Source organism: Nestor notabilis, unplaced genomic scaffold (assembly GCF_000696875.1).
Source record: "Nestor notabilis isolate BGI_N333 unplaced genomic scaffold, ASM69687v1 scaffold15131, whole genome shotgun sequence".
NCBI lineage: Eukaryota > Metazoa > Chordata > Aves > Psittaciformes > Psittacidae > Nestor > Nestor notabilis.
The window spans coordinates 17,563-39,440 of NW_009916190.1; the positions used below are offsets into that span (position 1 = coordinate 17,563).

Sequence of the window (21,878 nt, forward strand, 5' to 3'; positions counted from 1 at the left end):
GGTTTGCTTAGCTATGTCTTGAACTAATTTCCTGTTCTTTTCTTCTTTCCTGACTTAATAATTTTAGTTAAGTTTTAAACTCTAGATGAGCTTGTATTGTGCGTTATGGATCAGTATTTGGAATTGTACTTCCCCAGCATTTGGAAGCCTTCAGCATGTCTGTATAAGTCACTCTTCACTTTGTCTGAAGTTGTCAGAACAGCTGAGAATTTAGATTTCTCAAGTCCAAATAGCAAAGGAAGATGTAAAAGAAGCTGGAGTACATGAAGGTAATAGCAGAAGGAGCAGTGAGGTACATACAGCTCAGATAGATACATACAGCTGAGATTGTCAGAAATTATGGGTGAGTTTTGGCTGTCTGTCCTGAGAAGCCATAAAGATGGATGTTCACCTTCTAAATATCAAGGCTTAGGATGTCACCCAGCAGAATTGTTGCCCGCTCTTGCAAAATTGGGCCATAAGTGACTTCCAAAGGTAATGTGGCTACTTAGCAAACCCTGTGATCTTACCTCAATACTGCTATTTCTGGTCTTCTGTTCTGGAGAGTGGCCAGCTAGGTTGTACATTTGGAAGCTCTAGAAATCAAATTTTCATATACTTCTGATATAAAAAACACAAACCACACACAAAATCCCTCACTTCTATCTTCATCTTGCTTCAGCGAAGTTATTTTTAAAATAAATTTTTATTTCCAAAATGATTCATTGCATTGGAAGAGTCTTAATTTGAAAATCCCTGCTCGCTGTTGAGTCCTTTCAGTTAAATCTGATAAATTGGATACTACCACTGTGTGGAATAATTCTGCCACTACTTGGGGAGTCTTTTGAACAATTTGCTGCTGCTTAGGGGTTCCCGAAAGATTGATTATAAACTGAGACCATCACAGGAGCATGCAATTGAAAAAATTATTCTGTGCTTTTTTTAACTTTTGAGAGTTGCAAAGCCTGTAAAGAACCAGAATAAAGACTGAAATCTGTCTTTGGATAAGGAGGTGAGTTATAAAAAATTACTTTGGCCTGACAGGAGTCAGACTGAAGAGTTTCCTCACATCTCCTTCTCTTGTAACCTTTTGACTCTATTTTGTTGCTAAACCTCCTGAGTGCAGTCAAGAGAGATGTTTCTGAGAATTGTCGTCTTGGCATGGTAACTACTGCAGCAGCAGTGTGTAATAGGAGACAGATACTAGTAGTGTGTTAGTAGTCAGCAGGGAGTATTAAATTATAGACCTGTATTGCAGCAATACTTACCCAAGGAACACGTGCTAGAAAGTGCTATGTATTTCAGTGCAGCAGTGGGGAACCTTGGTTTGATTTTAAGTATAAATTAGAACTTTTGATTTGTTGCATTTAAATTTCTTTCATGTTAGGAAACCAGCTACAGAGATAGGTACCCCAGCTGGTATAAAAAAGAAGCTACGTACAGGTTAAGAGTAAATCCTCTTGACCATGTTTGCCATGTTTTTAATGTTCTCTCTCTTAAGGAGGAGGAAAGTGGCAGCACACAATGTTTAATCCAGAAAACTGGGAAATAAAGTGACATACGTCTGAGATCCACCTAAGAGACAGGAGACACATGCACGTGTAGTGCAACTGATGCCAGGACTGTGTGGCCTGGAGGTCAGAGCCTGAATGCAGCTGCTGGAGCTATGGCCAGGGGCTGGAGGTCCCAGGAATGGCCAGCAGGGACCACTAAGGCCCTCATAGTCAGCCTGTGTGAAATTTACTTTAGCACATAACTGTAAAAAGCACACATGCAATATTAATGTTACTACATGACGTTATGTCTATGTGATGGTATTTCTGTAACCCTACTTTGAGTGTTAGTGGCAGTGGTTGGTGCTTCTCTGAAGACCTTTCTGGCAGATAGAAGATGGCCTGCTTTCTGCCTGTCTTGCCCAATCTTTCCCAGTCTACAACCCCACTTAAAAAGCTAAGGAAAGGGATAGGTGTGGTAGGTAGCCTGCTGAAAATCCATCAGGAAGCACAATCAGATGTGTAACATGCTTCCCTTTCCCTGTTTTGGTCACTTAGGCACAACAGGGAGAAAAGCTTCTGCAGCATCTTGCACCCTCTGGTAGCTGGTGGGAGAAAGCAACTCTGTGGGGCTGTTAGCACAAGCTGCACCACCACACCAGGACTCGAGAGGTGATGTGGGTGCTGAGTCCCCTGTGCATAGGCAAGGAAGCCAGTGCCTGCTGCGGAGCTTGCTTTATCACTGCTTGTCATGGTGATGGCTGAGAGAGATTTCTGTGCTCTGTACCTGAGAAGCAAAGTCTTACAGTAAGAAGCAAGTGGCACAGAATGAGCAGTGATATAGCGAGGTGCAGAGAGAAAGGGTGTTGGACTGGAAGAGGCTCCTTCTGCATAGAAGTATGTGTAGGAGAAAAACAGATGGGGTTGTTTCTCAGAGCCCCGATGCATTGATGTTTCAGCAGGGAAGAGGGAGATTCCTGTGTTTTGTTCTGTCTGGAACAGAAACATTTTGCTGATTTACTGTCAGCTGTTACCATGAATTACCATCTTAAGTAAATAAATCTGATGGCCTCCCTAATTTATGTGATGTTGTACCAGGCTGTATGCTCTTGCATGTGTTGATCTAGTTAATCCTAAAGGCCCTGGTTACTTTTCATGAAGGTTTTAATAGGAAGATTTATAGGGAAGTCAGCAGAGCAAAATGTTTTCCAAATAGAATAGAAAAGGTGCTCAAAAGTATATGAATGTGATTTTATAAGTGGTTAACCTGTTATGTGTTTGTTTGCTGCTAGTAATAAGGACAGCAGACTAGTTTGTTGTGTGGTTTTGGGTTTTTTGTTTTGGGTTGTGTGGGGTTTTTTTGTGTTTGGGGTTTTTTTTTTTGTTTGTTTGTTTTTTTTTGTTTTGGTTTTTTGTTGTTGTTTGTTTGTTTTTTTAACATTTGCATTCAGGAACTGGGTTTTGCTTTATGGGTCCAACATGGACCTCAGGACTGTAAAAAGGTATGGAATTTGCTTTGGTTTTCCTTGCAAAAATGAGGAGGTGTTAGGAAACTCAGTGTCATGTCAGGAGCAGTGGGACTGCTCTGTCCCACCTGTGTGGACTCCAGGCAGAGTGGAAGGAAGTATGCTGGTGTTTTATCATATTTTGCATCCAAGGGTTTGAAGTCATGGGATGGGATTTGTGCTTAGGAAACAAGCATTCAGACTGCTCATAGCTGAGTCCCAGAATGGTTTGTGTTGGAAGGCACCTTAAAGTTCCAACCCTCCTGCCATGGTCAGGGACACCTTCCACTAGACCAGGTTGCTGAACAAAATCTTTGTGGCATGTTGCAGTACTGAGGGTTTACTTTTTAAGGTTCTTTTGTTCAGACTAATGCAGTTTGGGGTGGCCTAAAGCTTTTAAAAAAAGAAAATTTGCCTGCCTTTTGAGTGCTATTAGAACATGTGTCTGTATTTGTATAGGTATTTCATGATAAAGAAAATTTTGTTCTTTAGAAAACATCATAAAAGCTGTAAATTTGTGAATTTGCAACTTCTATGAGGTAAAAAAAGAGTTGTCTTTAATCAAGTTAGTTTATTTTCAGTGTCTTTGACTCAGTTAAGTTAGTGTGATTAGAACTAAGCCTTCCTTGGCCCTGTAAATATGGCAAGATTTCATTTTGAGAGGTGAGGAGTGAAGTATAGGAGAGATTTCTCCACTATACTTGATTGTTATATTTTTCCCTCTGCTTTTAAGCTGTATTTTTTGCTAAAGATCACAAGAGTGTAAATCAGTTTTGTCCACAAAAAGCAATATGGAGGGCTTCAGATGATGCTGCCACTGGTACCAAACAACAAAACAATGCAATTACACTGGAGTTTTATCTCCATCTGCTCTGGTTGTAGGCTGTGTGGTATTGTGTGGAGCAAGTGCAGTGATAATCCAAATAGATAAAATAAGTTTAAAGGCAGGTGAGTAAAGGTTTTTAGGTAAATTGGCTGGAAAGTGTCTGTGAAAACAGCTAAGTTCCGTTATTCCATCCAGATGAACATGAGAGCTGTGTACACACTACAGTGTTAAATGCAGCATTTGTCTCAATGACAGCATCCTTAGAGTCACAAAACTTTGAGGATTCAAAGATTACTTAGTACTCACATTTGTCATTAACTCTCATTTGTTTTGCATTTTGTTTACTTGCATTTCAGTAAATGTAAGAAATGTTCTACCAGGGTTGTGCTAAACCAGACAAAAAAGAGCTCTTGCAAATAACAGTTTAGATCAAAGAGTACTGAACAACTCTCACGTCCAAGTGAGGTCTGGCTTCAGCCTGGAAGCTTCTCTTTTCTCTCCTCCTCACCTCTCACTTTTGTAGCTGGTTTAGTGAAAGGTATTGCCTCCTGTACCATCTTTGCCTCTCATTACTTTGCAGAGCTGTGATTCTTGAGCGTGTTTGTCATACTGAAACAGTAACTTGAGGTTAGATTTATATTTTTTCTTCATCCTCTGAAAAGATGCAAAGACCTCAACTGCAGAGCAGTTCTATGGAAGGTACATGGCTACTCCAATACAGCTTCAGTAATAGCTATTGAAAACGCATTTTTAAAAACCATAAACAATTCAAATAGCATAAAAATGCAAAATTAGTAAGTAAATTGAATGAATAATGTTCACAAATATAACACTTGTAGACAGAGGATGCATTCAGAGGAAAAAAAAATAGCCACTAGTATCTACCTTAGCTACCAAACACAGCATGAAAACAGGCTTTGTAAATCTTCATGTTTTTTAGTGTGATAACGAATGCTTAGAAGCAAAAAAATTACCCCAGGATTATGTGGATGCAGAAGAAAAGGCATGCATTTCTTCTTCGACATTGGTTCAGTTTCCCAGCAACATGAAATTGGTAAAACAGTAAGTTAACAAAACAAAAGTTAGAATAGAGGAAAGGGAATAATTTTCATGCCAGTTGCATTGAATTACAGTTTTTATGTATTTTCAGAGCAGTATGAATCCGGTAATTGTATTCTCAGTGTTCATCCAAATGTGATGTATGAAGGAAATAAGAATTTAACCAGATAATGCCTTCTTGTTTCTTTGGCAGGCTGCAGAGAGGAACAGTGGGGTATCTTAACCCGGGTCACACCGAGGTGTAATTAGGTGATGTGAGGAATGACCTGTTGACACAGCCAAGGGTCTGCTGGCAGCTCAGTCTAGGTCCTTTGTTGCAGAGAGAATTAAAAATAGTGATCAGATCAATGCAGATCAGCCTCCGAGTTTGTTCCTCTGGGAGAGGTTAAAGCTGTGCTTCTGTATTCCCAGTAAAATTTGAACTTGTCGCGTGTGATATGCATGCAGGGAGCAGTCTCTTGTACTCTTCCTTTTTTTTCCATTTGTACTTCAGAGAAATAGAAATACCTTCCTCTTTATGGGTGACATTGCTCATTAACCTGATGAAAGGGTTGAAAGAATAGAGGAAAACTCATCATGTCCTTCATTCAGTGTTCACGGCAGGGAGAATTATAGATGACCTGCAAGTCCTGCTTTCTCTGTCTTTTTTAGCAGGGTCAAGAAAGCAATAAGGTAGCGTTATGATCATGTTCATCTAAGTAAGTATTGGGACAGCCAATTAATTGACAATGGCTTGCTTGAAGGATGAAAAGTGGCTTCAGGTCTCAGTTTTGCATTTTGTTTCGTTTTTAGCTTTTCTAAGTAGGTTTATTGATAATGTAAGTCTCCTTGCATCTCCTACAGACACTCCATCATCTCAGCAAAGGAAAGCTAGTTATGAATTATTTTACAACTAATTTATGAATTAGGCAGCCTGGCATCAGTGGAATGACAAACAAACAAACAAACCCCAAACAAACAAACAAACAAAAAATCCTCCCAACTAAGTCTTCTCATTTCCAAGGAATGGAAATAGTCCTTTGGGTCATTCCACAGTTCTGATATGTAGTTTCAAAACATTGCAGAAAATAAAGCTACATGACTGCTGTTAATATTGTAATGAGCCATGTGGCAGAAATCATGGCCAAGTATGTGGCCTGGAAGAGAGTTGCTTTTCTTTAAAATAAACAAACAAAACTGAACCCAGACATGGTGCAAATTAGATACAAAATAATTGATGCATTGTTTAGTTTAACCACTGAAATTCGGAGAAGGTTATTGACGTTCTGGTGATATTTGCTGCTCTGTACTGCCAGGTCAAGACTTTTAAGTAGGTCATTAAACAGCAATTCAACATCAGTAATTATTAATGTATGTACAACTCAAACATTAATTTTGCATTAATGTTTTTTGCATTTATGTATACACTAGATGTTCTGTGTAATATTTATTTAACCATAATAGTTGTCAGTTACATCTATTAGCATATTTCACTAGTAAAGCTTGAAGTGGTAAATTAACATTATAGTGCTAATTTTTGAAGTTAATTTTTTATTGAGTAGGCTCCAGAGGCAACTGTAGACTCTCAATAAATTTCTGCGGGCTTTTGGGGCTTTTCTTTCTTTACTTTAAGTCTAAAACATCCACTGTTTTAATTCCAAGATTGTTAACTTTCCTGATGAAGTCTTCCTCTACTATCCTTTTAGAAAAGAGACTTTTTCTGACTGCACTTCTCATAAATTAAAGCTTTTAAAGCGGCGTCACAGTTCATGGCACTCTTACAATGTTAGCACAAAGATCCAAATGGATCGTGGATGCAGAGCATCCACAGATGTTTCCATATATAGGAGAGGGTTGGCAGAACAGGGCAGAGGGTTGTCATATAGCTCCCTGTGCTGAATATTTTTCTAGGAGAGTGTTGGAGTGTTGCACTCTGACAGTAATAATTATCTTAATTAAAAAAAAAAAAAAGGAAAAAAAAAAAAAAAAGGAGGGGGAAAAAAAAGAAAAGGAAAATGGAATCACCGTGACAGAATCTGAAAGAAGTCTATGTGGTAGTTTGCTAAAATGAAGACATTTTAATGAACATTTTGGAACACAGGGAGATATATTTCCTGCTGTATTTGTGTAATTTTCAAAATATGAAAGAGAGGTTGTTAAAATTAGGCAATTCAGAATGACCATCACTGTGGAAGACCTCTGTTTGCTTATGTTAAACTTGTCTTTAAAGCTTACAGAGTGACTAATATGTTTTTTCCCCAGTACTCATCTGGTAGCAAACTGTTTAAAATGGTTATTGCTGATGAGTTGTCTCACACTGGAAAATTAGAGAGTTGAGGTAACCTCTGACAGTAGATCGTACTGTTACTTGAGTGCTTCCTCATTAAGCATTACTTGTGCTTGCATTGGCACTTTAACACCTGAATGGCTTATTACAATGTCTCTTAGGAAAAGAAAATTTATGTGATGCCTTTTTCTTAATTTGTTTTTTTTAATAAAATGCTCTACCCAGATTGAATTGACATGAGAAGAAAAAAGCTTGTGTATATTCTTTAGTTTGTATCTGAGATTCTTTTATCATTTATTCTTAGTGTAAGCATACCCATGGCTTGCTTTGGGAACTTTCTGGTAGCTCGGTAACATATATGCAGTATTTCTGTTAGGAGACATTGCACATCATTTGCAATATTGTTGTTTGTGGTTTTTAACAATTCTGTTGGGTTTTTTCTTCTGCAATAAATTTCTTTTTTTTTTTTTTTTTTTTAATGAGATTTGCTTGTTTGCAATGCTAGTTTTATATCTAGTTACTTATTTTAATACAACAACCCAAGTACGTTCCAAATCCAAACAATACAACTGTGGGGTTTTTAGTTGTGGAATGATTTGGAGTTTGTATTAGTGCATGTATTTATTAAGTTGCTTCTGTGGTCATTGCTGATACAAATGAATATAAGCAGTGAAATAAAAGCTATCTATGCAGTATTGTTACTGTGGTCTAAGGATGTAAGCAACGTAAGGTTTCGCAGGAGGAATAATCTGTTTTGTCCTACTGAGTGGTGTAACTGGGAAAGATTAGCTATTTGAGGTAAGAAGAGTGGCTGGAAAGTGGCTCAGCAGAAAAGACCCTGAGGGTACTGATTGGTGGCTGAACATGAGCCAGCTTGTGCCCAGGCAGCCAAGAAAGCCAACAGCATCCTGGCCTCTGTCAGAAATAGCGTGGCCAGCAGGGCCAGGGCAGTGATCATCCCCTGCACTGGGCACTGGTGAGGCTGCACCTCTGATACAGTGTTCAGTTCTGGGCCCCTCACTACAAGAGAGACATTGAGGTGCTGGAGTGGGTCCAGAAAAGGGTAAAAAGCTGCCTGGAGCAAAAGTCTGATGAGGAACGGCTGAGGCAACTGAAATTGTTTATTCTGGAGAAGAGAAGGCTCAAGGGAACGTTATCACTCTCTACAACTACCTGAAAGGAGGTCATAGTGAGGTGGGGTTGGTCTCTTCTCCCAAGTAACAAGTGATAGGACAAGAGGAAACAGCCTCAAGCTGTACCAGGGGAGGTTTAGACTGGATATTAGGAAAAATTTCTTCACTGAGAGGGTGATCAGGCATTGGAACAGGCTGCACAGGAAAGTGGTGGAATCACTGTCCCTGGAAGTGTTCAAAAACTGTGTAGATGATGCCACAGTGATATGGGGTTAGTGGTGGTCTTGGCAGTCCTGGGGTAATGGTTGGACTTGATGTTCTTAAGGGCCTTTTCCAACCTAGTTGATTCTCTGATTCTACTTAAAATTGAAAAAATTGCATCGAGGCAGTGGTGTTACAAAGCCGAAGGGGTTTTATCTGAACGCTTTTCAGTTCCCTCATGGAAGAGCTGAAATTGCCATAGATTTTAGATACTCATTTTTGTTGCTACGTTGTGAAAGCCAAGAAAAATTGCTGGATTGTCTTTATTTTCTGGGTTTTTTTTCTATGTGGCATAGAGAGATCTGAAACATTTTAGCTTCTGATAGTGGATGATGCAGTACAAGAGAGGAGCAGTTACACAAATGCATCATTCCCACCATTGTGACATGCTAGCTTTTGTAGGAAAGCAAAAGGGTAGAAGTGGGTGAGAAATACAGACATACAAAAGCCAGCTGCTGAGATATAAATAATACTTGCCTTGGTTTGTAGCAGTAGGTGTGTCAGGCTCGTTCAGTTTTTACATACATATTGCTAATACATGGTATAACATTATCAGGTTATACATATGTAGAAAGACAATTAAATATTTTTTTTGTTTTGGAAAATAAGACTAGCAGTTAATTTTAGATTGTTGTTCCAGCTCTGTATCAGTTTTTTTTATGTTGAAAAATCATGCTGATTTTTTTTTTTGATTTAATATGCTAATAGACCTAAAAAAATCCATGTATCAGCAAAAAGATCATCTTCAGCTGCATCTATCAGCAAAACACAAGTTTAAAATTTTATGCTGTATATGGATGGTTGGTGAGGGAATTTGTTTCATCAGCCCATACTAGGTCATAAGCCCATGCTAATCAAGGAAACACACAGCAAAGTTTTGGCAGTGTTATGGCAGGCTTCAGTGTATAGTATCTTCTGCTGTGCCCAGCAGATTATGAAGTCCAAATATGGATGGCTAATTATATTTCTAACAGTAGGGATGAAAAGGAGACTTACGGTAAAAACAACCATGGTACCTTCCTTCTCTAGTAGGGCAGTCAGCTGGATTCTTGGAAAGTTAAAAGAAAACTTAAAAATTCTTTCCACACATCAGAGGTGTATTTGGGGTGAATGTTATGTGGTTTTACAGCCTACCTTACCCTCAGAACTATTTTGTTGCTAGAGGGCATCCAGAGCTACAATTTTTAAAATTTTTCTTATTCTTAAGGTCAAGAGAAATTTCCGTATTTCCTCAGTGTATATAACTGAATCTGGTTCCCATTACTTCAGTCAACCCCGGGCATTTATGTTTCTCTCTGGATTTTGGGTCATCAGTCCTGATTAGATAATGTATTATCTGTTGGCCTTGCCAAGGAGATTAAAAAATGTGAATCAAGCTGAATTTCTGGCTTTTTTGATAAAAGGGAAGCAGTAAGCAATAATACTAACTTTTCATAGTTATATTTGTGAAGGCATTTGAAAGATGAATGATTGTGGTCCATCTCACTAAGTCCAATGCTATTCTGGGTTTAACAGTGTTGTCTTGCAGGGAATTGGACATGGGAACAGCAGTGTCTCTTGCTGGGAGGATTTTGAGCAAAGAAAAGTGAACTCGGTTATTAAAAGAGTAAAAGAAAGCAGACTGGAGAGTAGGACTACAGAAGTCCTGTAGTAGAGTTCTGTTATAGGTGGGGGACTATAGAAAAATGAGTGAAAAGGTAATTTGGCAAGGCTCTCAGTCAAAAGTAGTTTTTGTAAATGAAATGCTTGATCAACAAAATCTGAAATTTTACTTCAGGGCTCTATATGTTTTAAGGAAAAAAAAAAACCAACCCAAAAAACAACAACACAAAACACAAATCCAACCAGACCCCTACGTCTTACATTCAGTCAGGCCAGAAAGGTCACTGTGATCCTGACAGTGAAGCACTGAGGTATCCCATGGGGATTCATCTGTTCCCTTTGACAAGTTGGAACAAATCGGATTTGTTCTGTAGATTCATATTTCTTCAGTAAAATGCCTCAGTCTGGTAAATAGAATATTTTTCCATGTGATATTTAGGAAAAAAAAAAGTTGTTTGATTTAGGGTCATCCTGATTTTTCTGAGTTTAGAACTCATGGTATTTCAAAAGTGTGTCAGAGTCCCCAGTCCTACATTCTTCTTCCTAGCAAGTGTTGTTTGACTCCATTCATAGGGCTGCGAGGGGTGGAGAGAACCATTCATTACAGTCAGCTGTGGAGGGAGGCGAAAGAAGCTTGTTTCTAAATATATTGTAATTAATCCCTCTGCAAAGATGTATTAAGCATATGTAATTTCTGTCAGAAGACATCTGTGTGTAAAGAATCAAGATCAAATACACCCAGCTGGTGGCCTGGTGAATGGCTGCAAGGCAAAACTGTATGGAGAATGTAATTTTGTTTTTGATAACCTTGCACTTTGGAGAAAGGGAAGCACAGTCAAACCGATGCAGAAATTATATCAGATCTTTCTTAGTTGTGTAAAGCAAAAGAAGAGTCACGAGACTGTGAGGTAGGCTAGAAAATAATTTCTGCTCTATGAAATAGCTGTTTCATAGCTGTTACTATGGTGTCTTTCAGCTACAAACTCTATAATTTCAGTTTCAATGGAGGATGAAAATTGATGCTAATGGGTAGGAATTATTTTTTTAATCATGAGTGCAGCAAGATAGCCTCAGTTACCAAGGAAAAATAAAGTCTGTCTTCCAGCTATCAGAAATTACCACAGGCTTGTGCTCCTCCATTAAGCATCATTCATTTAAAATTGAGTGTATTTCTGCTTTTTTCTTCAATAAATGAGCTAGGGAAAATCAGCTAACAAGTAATTTGGTCAAATTGTCCAGTTGGTTATATACTATCAGGCAGTATAGATCTCACGTATCCACTGTGCTACAGTATAGCACAGCAACTAATTTCTTTTGAGTTTTGTCTTAGTATCTGAAGAGGACAACTGGGAAAGTATTGATACAGAAAAAATAATTTGCATAAGAATGATGTTGCTGGGCCATGTCCATGTTGCGTTCAGTCTGGTAGCATTTTATATCGCTAGGAGGGAGAAGGCAGGGGTTAGTAAGGCTCTGAACAGCATAGAGGGTGATCATGTCCAGAGGGGGATGCGAAGGGTTGTTCCTGTCTGCCGTGGATGCTGGAGCAGCTTGTAGCCCAATCCAAATGCTGGAGTTGCTCTAGAAGATGTTTTTCCACAGCCTCATAAGTGCGAAACTGTCAGTCTCCTGGATCTGACCTTGGCATGTCATGCAGGGAGGTCCAGGGTCCTGCAGGTTTCTCCTGGAAGAACCTGTTACGGAGTGGGGCTGGCCCTGTACATGAAACGAAGTTGAGCAGCATCTGCAACGTGGAAAGTCACAGCTCAGTGGCTGAACATCCTTAAGAGCACCCACGTGCCTGCATGTGGATTGCAGGTGCATATGGGCAAAGTCAAACAAAAAGGAGCATCTGAAGAGAGGTGTCTGGATGTACGTAGGAAGGCTACCAACAGACATGGCTACAGGCTGTCTACAAAGATGTATCAGTAGAGAGCACTGTTATTTAAAAACAAATCTTAAACGTGCTTGCTCCCTGTGTTGACTGCTGTTTACAGTTACATTCAGCACAACGATCAGGGGAGCTCAAGTTAATTGCTGTGTTGCTTGACATCATCTTGTGTAAAATGTGCCACTATCGCATCGCCTCAGTCATTTCATGACATACAGGTTCAATATGGCCCTTTTCTGAGTTTCTTATAAAACAAATGGACAAAAGCTAATCCTCTTGTACCAGGGATGATGAACAACGACAGACTGGCTGTTCAGAAAAATTACCTGCTTCACTTGCATCTCAGGCCTTGTAGTGTTTTAGTAACAACATCAGATTTGCTCTCTGAGAGTGACTGGCAAAAAACCTCATGTAAGAAAAGCCAGATGATTCACTAGATGCGATAACTGCTTGGCAAAGATGATGTAGGATCTAGTACTTCTGCTAATGATTTCATGTACATTGATGATGACATCCAGTATTTTTAGCTCTTCTATGTCTATTTCCATTATTTCTATTTCCTTCTTCTATAGAGGATGTAAAAACTTTGGTCCTCATATCATGGAGGACTTGCATAAGGGTCATGTAAAGTCCTTGGGTTTAAAAATTTTTGGTCGTATTTTCACAATAAGTAAAACAAGCTGGTCCCTTAGGCACTGTGATTCAAAAAGTTAATAACTTTGAAAAGATTTATATTCCTCTGATGGATAGGGCAGTAAATCTGGAGATTCTTTTTTTCAGTTTTTTTAATTTCCTAGCTTAGGTTTCAAAGGTAATGCTATACATTTGTCATGTTTTCCTGACGTGGGAGCAATCCAAGGTCCTGAAGTTGCAGACACAATATTCTTTAAACTTTTTTCCTTCCAAGGAGCCCGAAGAGTTTCAGGTTCTTTGAGGATATCCCTTTTTAAATAGAGGCAAGGAATTCAGACAAGTTGAGTGTACTTCAGCAAAATAAGTGGGTTTGGTTGTTTCCTTGATTGGCTGAAATATTTGTGGCGGCTGTTGAAGGACTGCAGTTTATCAAAAGGGAGAAAATGATTGGTGCTGCCCAGAAATTCTGTCCGTTTAATGGGACAATAAGTAAAAAAAGTGAGTTGGAAAAAAGTGGCAACGGGTATGAAGAAGTGGAGACTTATCAGTGCGTCACTTTCATACCTCCCTTCAGTAGGTATATGTAAAAGAAATGCAGGTGGGTATCCTAGACTTCAGCATGATGCAGTTACTTTTGAATCTGCCCACAGAATCTGCCCATAGACAATAAATTTATAAACTACTAAGGGCAGCAGTAAAAAAGATCACAAATGGAATTATATTAATGATTATTTACCATAGTGATTTTGACATTACAAATACTACCGTATCACACAAGTTCTGCTTGCTGTAAGAACAATTTTAGATTTCTTCATATATGTTTCCTAACTTTACTCCATCTTCAAAACAAGTCAGTGGATTGTTTAGGCAGGTGTTGGCCTTGGACTAGTCGTAGGCAATACTGCAACAAAAATCAATGACTTACCTGTTTCTACAAGGAAATCTTATCTTCGCTTTCTGGGACTAAGCTGCTACGAACTAACTTCTTCCCTAAAATCTCTTCTACTAGGTAACTATACACTTTCTTGGGAGCAGAAACACTAAATGAAACACATTAAAATCAAGTATAATATACATCTATACTGAAATGCTTTGCAAGTAACTACTCTGTACTGGGCAAATCTGTGCTTGGTGCAGTTCAGTAGAGCCAGGTTTGGTGATCAGAGCTCCACGTTGGTAAGTCTTTTACATAATATACTTCTAAATCGATACTTCTGATGAAAGTAGGAACATGTGATTGGGAATTCTAAGAATAGCAGTTAGAAATATAATTTTAAACTTAAGGAGATCACCTGTTTTATGAAGTTAAAAAAAAAAAAAAAGGTTTGGTATACAGCAGACCTTGTTCCAAGGTAGCTCTCTTGCAGCAGACACTTCATCTTGGATATAAAACATCTGGTTGCACGTGTGCACAAATTGAAAGGAAATGAATATGTTGAAAAACCCCAAATTAAGTTATTGCCCACTCTTTTTATCACCGAATTTTGGCACTGGCAGCTAGAATGTTAAAAAAGGTTAGATATGGTTTCAGGACATTCTAATTTTCATCTATAAAAGCAATTCTGACAGTCTGATAACTATATTTTTTTTTAAACTAAAATATACCAGAATTATAAAGGACTACAAAAATTTGGCCTTGCTTGAGCAGGGGTTAGGTCAGGATGATCTTCAGAGGTCCCTTCCACCCTTGACCATTCTGTGGTAAAGTTAGGCATTTTTTCCAGCTGCATAAGCCAACATGTATACTGATAGATCCCTCTGGAGATGAATAAGTAAACAATATATATTTTAACATAAGAAGGATATCTGATAGCTACCTATCAAGGCTTGCCAAAAAATGTTTCCAGTGAAACACTTTTTGAGTGAGATTTGTCTTTTAACATAGTAAGTTTGGTGGAAAAAAGCCTTCCGTACAATACCTCAGAAAATAATATGAAAGAGAGTTTGGAGGTTGGGAAATGTAATCATCCTGGTGTTTAAATGAGGGAAGCTTTTCCAGTTCATCATGCTGTGACTTTTTCAGTTAACTTTTTATTTTAATAGCCCAGTTTCTAACCTTTCTCATTGCTTCCTGTGTTGTTTTGTTATAAAGAGGGCTGCCAGCTCCTTCCTGTAACCCTGCATGGAGTGTGAGTGGGGTGGGCAGAGGCTCTTTGCTGGGAAAGACGGCTGGATCTCGAGAACCCCGCTCTGGATGGGAGGGAAATCAGCAAGTAGAGGAAGGCAAGCGGTGAGGAGGAGGATTTTGCTGGAGTGTGGACTTTGTTTTGATTCAATTATGTTAACAACCCAGCTAATGGATTGGGTTCCATGAGTTAATCAACGAAGAGCTTATTTCTTCTTCCTTTTTTTTGATGATTGCATGGCAAATGCATTTGTTTTAGCTAACTGTCTCTGGTTTCCATGGGGATTGTCCTTCCGTTTGTTAGAGGTATTACTGAGTCTTTCATGTTATTTGAATTACTGCTAAGAGCTAGTATTTCGAAACTAGCTCACCTGTTGATGCCTGCATCAGTGCTTTGTGTCAGGCAGTGAATTCCAAGGAGAGTACAGCTTGGAAGAGAAACAGAAGTATTTTTTTGCTGCTTTGAATCAGACTAATGCATTCTGATAACGCTTCATGCTCAGAGAATGTTAATCCTTGCAGATACAGTGAACATGAAACACTACAAAGGTTAGAAGCATGCTTGTGTTTGGACCTTTGTATTTACTTTCTTGGTGTACTTCTATGCAACTTCATGTACTCTATGGCTGCTTATCTGTGATAGCTCTCAATTAACAGTAGGGCATGACTGGAAACAACCATCTTTTCAAATTTGAATACAGTGGAATTGGTACGTGGAAATTTTATTGAATGTTGATAGTTACAGTGATATAAGAGAATAAAATGAACTCTGTTTAACCTTGTTTGGCAGACTTTAAATATGGAAAGAGCTGCTAATCATTCAGTGGTTACCTATTTCCTGTTCCTCTCTTTTAGTTTGAGAATTTTGCAAAGGCACAGAGAAGCTGCATACTTACCTCCTGCTCACTCAGTCTGTGTGCTGTCCAGGTTGTCAACTAAGGCCAGGTGTAGTAAGCATTTTATGTACACTTAGCTTATTCTCTGAGAAGACCAAAAATATGGTTTTCCCTTTTAAATGAAAACACTTCATTTTTTTTAGTTGTGGAATTCTGTAGAATGAATATGGAATATGCTTTGTCACATGTGATCTATTATAAGTGACACACATGTCCTGGACAGTATCGACTTCCAGGACATAGCAAAATGCTACGTTTACCAGCTGCTTGTTCACTCCAGCTTTCACTGAATGCCTCCTAGCTAACCAGTACAATCCCGTTACGAAGTTTGAATCCAAGGTTATGTAGCTCCAGAGCAGTTATCAAGCAGAAGTATCTCAGAAACTAACTCATGGTAGAAAATGACAGCTTTGCCCACTTGTAAGAGTGTGCAACAGCCGAGTACAGTTGTAAGCCAGGGAGAATACAGGTGTTAGACTAGCGTCTTTCACAGGATCAACAGTGAATGACTAATACATCCAGAACAGAAAAGTGCCTCTAGACATTGTGTAAAGGTTCAGAGTGCGATTGCTATAACGCTTGTTGAATTACCTTGTTGCCTAGAACGTTGTTATCCTTTTCCATAGAAAGGAGTTGTTGGGGAGAGGTGAGGAGCAATGAAATGGGAAATGCATGCAGTTCTGTTATGAAGCTTCTCGATATTTAATGCTGTGTGAGTTTCTGGTGTAATTTTTTTCTCTGAGCAGGTGGCTTTGAGATGCGTGGAGGGAAATACCTGATTTGAAGGCATCAGCAGAAAGATTTACCAGTCTATACTGAAGCTGATCTGGTTCATCAAGTTACTCATAGTTGCAAGTGGAAACATAATGTTACCCTGAGAGATGTTCACTCACTAATTTTCAAGGGGACAGTTCTAGCTGCTAATCTATTTTTTCTCTTTCAGACTCTGACTTTATTTTGTCTGTCTAAGGAGTTCTTCCTCATCTTAGAACCAGTATTTCTATTTTACGCTTTATTATTTCCACTTCTATTTAGGATCAGTCAGCACCAGGGCTAATTTATTTCCTTGTGACTCTGATGTATAAATGACAATATGATGTTATTTATAGAAGTAATTCAACAGTTGAGAATCTGTAGACTTGAATGAAATTCCTCTGTAGGACCCTGAAGAATAGCTCAGGAGTTCTCTAGCAGCTTCTGAAGTATTAATGAAAAACCCTCTTACTTCTTTTATTTTTCCATTCTTCATTTCTATTCATTCTAGTGGAGGTGAGACTTGCTTTGGAAGTAAAGTTACAAAATCAGTGCAGTTCAAACCAGATGAAAAATTTAAGTTAAAAACTAAACCAACCAAACAAAAAACCCCCAACCCAGCTCCTCCCCTGTTCCAGGGCATTGTAATAACATATGTGAGAAGTACTTTAATAACTGGAGAGTTAGAGATGTTCTTGAAAGCAAGTGGTTTGATTGAGTATCTCCTAGCAACTTAGGAAGCTTTGAATACAACTGATTATATACTGCCTGTGAAATACATTGTCAAGCTCAAAGTACCTGCCAAAACCAGATGATGATTCTATTCTTTAAAACACATGAGATAGTAAATATGTAACTCAATATTTTGTCAGCCACCAAAAAGAAATTTGTGAAAGACACAACACAGTATATAGAAAATTGAATTCCAAATGATATTCAAGTACTGCAGACTGAAATAGCATGTCTGTTAGGTGGATTTTAAAGTTAATGCTGCATGCTTCTATTGAAACAGTGCACCATTTTATCAAGAAGCTAAGCTTGACTTTCAGTTTTTTCTTAGTACTTGCCACTTGGTATACATGTCGGCCATGTGAACAAGAATACGACCTTGCTGGCATTTTATGTGGGGGATTTTACTGGTTAGAGGAAAAATTGAGCCCCAAAATGGTAGTGTCAACAAGAGAAGTGGGGGGAGGACTGCAGCTGCTTTTTCATATCTCAGTCAGCAGCTTAAGATGCTGTTTTCTCTCACTGTGTATATTTGGTTTCTCTCTGTACTTCTGCTTCACGGTCAGCCATTCACCCTGTTTTAAACAAATGTGTAGGGCTTGAATATCCAAAAGTGAGTTGCCTTCTGTGTGTACTTCTGTGAAGTTACGTGCATTAAGTCTTTATTTCTTTTCTTGCCTGCCCCATTTGTTTAATTGCATGTCATTATGTATATACAGAAGACTCTAGTGGGGGAAAAGAAGAAAATTTCTTTTAGATGTCGCTTCACACAGGCCTGTCTGTGTCACCAAAGTGGCCAGTGGAAAAAGCAAGCTGCTGTGATGCACTTACAGAGCACAGAGACAAACAGATTAAAACTAATTTATATTTCAATTATCTTTAAATTTACTTGCAGTGTATTTTTATCTTTTAAAAAGAATTATGCACTAGTTAATAAAATATGAAAACTTTAGCAAGTTTATATATTTGAATATTCAGGATGCCTTATTTAATGCAAGAGTTAACATAAGCATGGTTTGGATATCCTACTTTAGCATTTCCCTCTGAAATTCCCTAATTCATTCATCACTAGAAGCTGGGAGGAGACAACTGGGGCATAATTGTTTTCAGTCATCTGAATTATCAAGCCACTAGCCATTACAGACTGTTCAGTTTGATCATTGTGATGGTTCAAATCAGCGACTCCTGGCAAACGTCAAACAAGTGTTTTTATTTCCAGTACTAAGGACCATTAAGAACTGTAAAAATTGTTGGGTTTTTGGTTGGGAGGTGTTGGTTGTTTGCTTGTTTGTTTGGATTTTTGTTTTTGATTTGCTTATCCTTCCTATCCCTATTCACAGGTAACATCATGGTGCTGTGGTCAACTTGCAGAACATCGGTACTTAAATCTGTAACAAACCGATTCATTAAGAATTTGGCCTGCTCGGGGATCTGTGCCAGCCTAGTCTGTGTGCCTTTTGACATTGCTCTTAGTGCCAGTCCACACTGCTGCTGGTGGATCTATACGATGCTCTTCTGCAGAATTGCCAAGTTTCTGCACAAAGTCTTCTGCTCAGTGACCATCCTTAGTTTTCCAGCCATTGCTCTTGACAGGTAAGAGAGAAAATTTGCCAGGATCCATGATTTTTCTTTCTTATTTCTCCCTTTGAAACCCTTTTGTCTCTTTCTTATTGATCTTTGAGTGCTTTGCTCACAGTGTACAGCTTCTTTCTAGAACATATTGGCATAGTTTTCTCTGTAACATCGAAAACCTTTATTTTTCAGTTTACCCTGATATCTTTGAACAATTATAAAGGATTTTGAGTCTACAGATTTGTCTTCAGAGAAGTTTTTATCCTTTCTTTCTTGTTGATAATTTTTGTTCAGTAATGGAACTTGAAAGCAGACAAGTTCAGACTATAGACAAAGTACATTTTTAACTGTGGAAGTTGAAAGCCATTGCCTGTTAGAAGAATATACCATTGCCTGAGGTAGATTTTCTATCTTTTTCAAATTTCAAATGTAGATTTGTTTAAAAAAACCCCACCAGTATTAATACAACCAGAATTAATTCAGAGAGGTTTTGTATGTAGAAGATGAGGCTAAATCAAAAGTGGCCCTTTGGACTGTCTAAGTTTTTGGATTCAGTTAATTTTGCATATTATTATTAGCAGTCACTTATTACACCTAAATGAACAGCTCTATCATCTTCTCAGTGACGGTAAGTAAGATATTTTTAAGGAAAGGTAGATACTGGTTTAATACAGTTTACATTACTGAACCAGTGCACATACATGTGAGATAAAATTATTGTTAATCTGTTATTGTATCTTGCCACAGGATACATTAGCTCTACAAACTAAACTGTATACCTAATAAAGTGATATGTCTCTTAATTGAATGTTAATGCCTTGATAAATGCAGTATCACTCTGTAATGCACACCTGTTGCCGTTGGAATAGCGTATCATTTGCCTTTCACCCGTAAAACTTGCAGTCTTACTCACAAAAAGCAAACTGCTTCTGCTTATAATGGGAAGTGTAAAAGGATAGGTTTGTCACAAACATCCTGTGAGCTTAAAAGTCCACAGTAGTAAGCAAGAAATGAAGCAGTGCCTGAAATCTGAAGTGCATGTTTTAATGCACATAGAACGTTCAGTGTTTGACTACTGTTTTGCTCAAGGCCTTGCCATACAGAGCTTCTGCAGAACAAAACCCTGTTGTATTTCCAGTAGAGGGGTACATGTAATTTGTGACCAACAGCTTTTTCCGAATACCCTGAGAAAAAAATCTATCATAAATCAGGTTTTCAAATTATCTGTGAGTCTGACCTTTCAATGCAACATACCTATGCCTCCATCATGTTTTCTGAGATTTTGTGCTGTGTGCAATATACTGTCCAGTTTACAAGTAAATAATGAAATCTTCAAAATAATGTTCAAATACATCAGCTGAAGTGATACAGTTCCAATTACTGAAAGAATTATTTGCCACCATAATGTGATCCTGAAGTTTGACTATTCTCTTCCACAGACAGGCCTGCAAAGGCATTCTCTTGTTTGTTCTTTTTTTTTTTTTTGTCTCATAAGCAGGTAGTTAGTTGGCAACCCAGTTAGGGATTTTGGGCATTTTGCTCAGACAGCTCCTGAGAAGCTTCTCATTAGCATTATGCTCATCACAGATTTCAGCTTTTGCATTGTATCAGTTGTAATTTTATTTTATTTTATTTTTTGACAGGTACTACTCTGTTTTATACCCACTGGAAAGAAAAATATCTGATGCAAAATCCCGAGACCTCGTTATCTATATCTGGGCCCATGCAATAGTGGCCAGCATTCCAGTATTTGCTGTAACCAATGTGTCTGATATTTATGCCATGTCCACCTGTTCTGAATCTTGGAGTTATTCCCTTGGCCACCTGGTATATGTTATCATTTATAACATCACCACAGTGATTGTACCAGTGGCTGTGGTATTTCTCTTTATGATCCTTATTCGCAGGGCACTGAGTGCCAGCCAGAAGAAAAAAGTCATCATAGCTGCATTAAGGACCCCTCAGAATACGATTTCTATCCCTTATGCCTCCCAGCGAGAAGCTGAGCTTCATGCCATGCTGCTTTCCATGGTTATGATATTTATTTTCTGCAGTGTCCCCTATGTAACTTTAGTGATTTACCGCACCATACTCAATATTTCAGATATTTCAGTCTTCTTGTTCCTCACTGCCATCTGGTTGCCCAAGGTCTCATTGCTGGCCAATCCTTTGTTATTTTTAACTGTGAACAAATCAGTGCGAAAGTGCTTAGTGGGGACATTAGTGCAGCTGCACCAAAGGTACAGCAGGAGAAATATTGTCAGCTCGGGTGGTTTTGCAGATGCTAATCTGGAGCCCAGTGTCCGTTCAGGAAGCCAGCTTCTGGAGATGTTTCATATCGGGCAACAACAAATCTTCAAGCCAACAGAGGATGAGGAGAATGAGACCAAATCCATTGGTTCTGGTGACTTGCAACAGAAAGAAATTCCTACCACCAGTTTAGAGGTAGGAGAGACTTTGGTTCACAAATTTATACCACAGACAATTGCAGACTCTACAGCTCAAGTGGCACCAGCTGTGGCCACAGAAGCTGATATGGTAAATGACAAGTATGCCATGCAGTTTGGTTTTGGACCCTTTGAGCTGCCTCCCCAGTGGCTCTCAGAAAACCGAAACAGTAAGAAGCGACTCCTGCCTCCTTTGGGGAATACCCCTGAAGAGCTAATCCAGACAAAACAGCCTAAGTGTAAAGCAGAAAGAAAAATCAGCAGAAACAATAAAGTCAGTATCTTTCCCAAGGTGGATTCTTAGTAATAGCAGGAGTTTTAAGTGACAGAGGAAGGTCACCTTCTGTTGTATGTGTGATCCCATGGATCTTTGTTATGCTGAAATTTGTTACAGGCTGATTTTTTTTGTGCCAAATATAATTTAAACAAACAAAAGGGAAACATACATACAAGTGTTCCTTACTAATATGTTTTCGTGAAATTAATATATCAAAAGATGGTGGTTCTTAGTTTTATCTGTGAAATCCCTACAGCGATACCTGCTTGATGAACTTTCAAAAAGTACATATGGCTTTGGGAACACTTTGTATGGCTGAAAAATGGAAACAGTGGCAGTTTGCTGGGAAGCTTCATGAGTTGTATTAAAATGGACTGTGTCAAAGTAACTTCATACGAAATGCTGCAGGGAGCAGAAGATAAATGCAAAAT

The 21,878-nt window shown here is 38.6% G+C and overlaps 1 protein-coding gene across 1 annotated transcript in view; it reads left to right on the forward strand.

The window, feature by feature from the left end:
- GPR176 (G protein-coupled receptor 176) overlaps positions 1-21,474 on the forward strand; it is a 38,274-nt gene extending 16,800 nt beyond the window's left edge. The window contains exons 2-3 of the mRNA XM_010024472.1: positions 18,492-18,744; positions 20,367-21,474. Coding sequence (XP_010022774.1) covers positions 18,492-18,744; positions 20,367-21,474 — 1,361 coding nt within the window. The remainder of the gene's footprint in view (positions 1-18,491; positions 18,745-20,366) is intronic.
- The last annotated feature ends 404 nt before the right edge of the window (positions 21,475-21,878 follow it).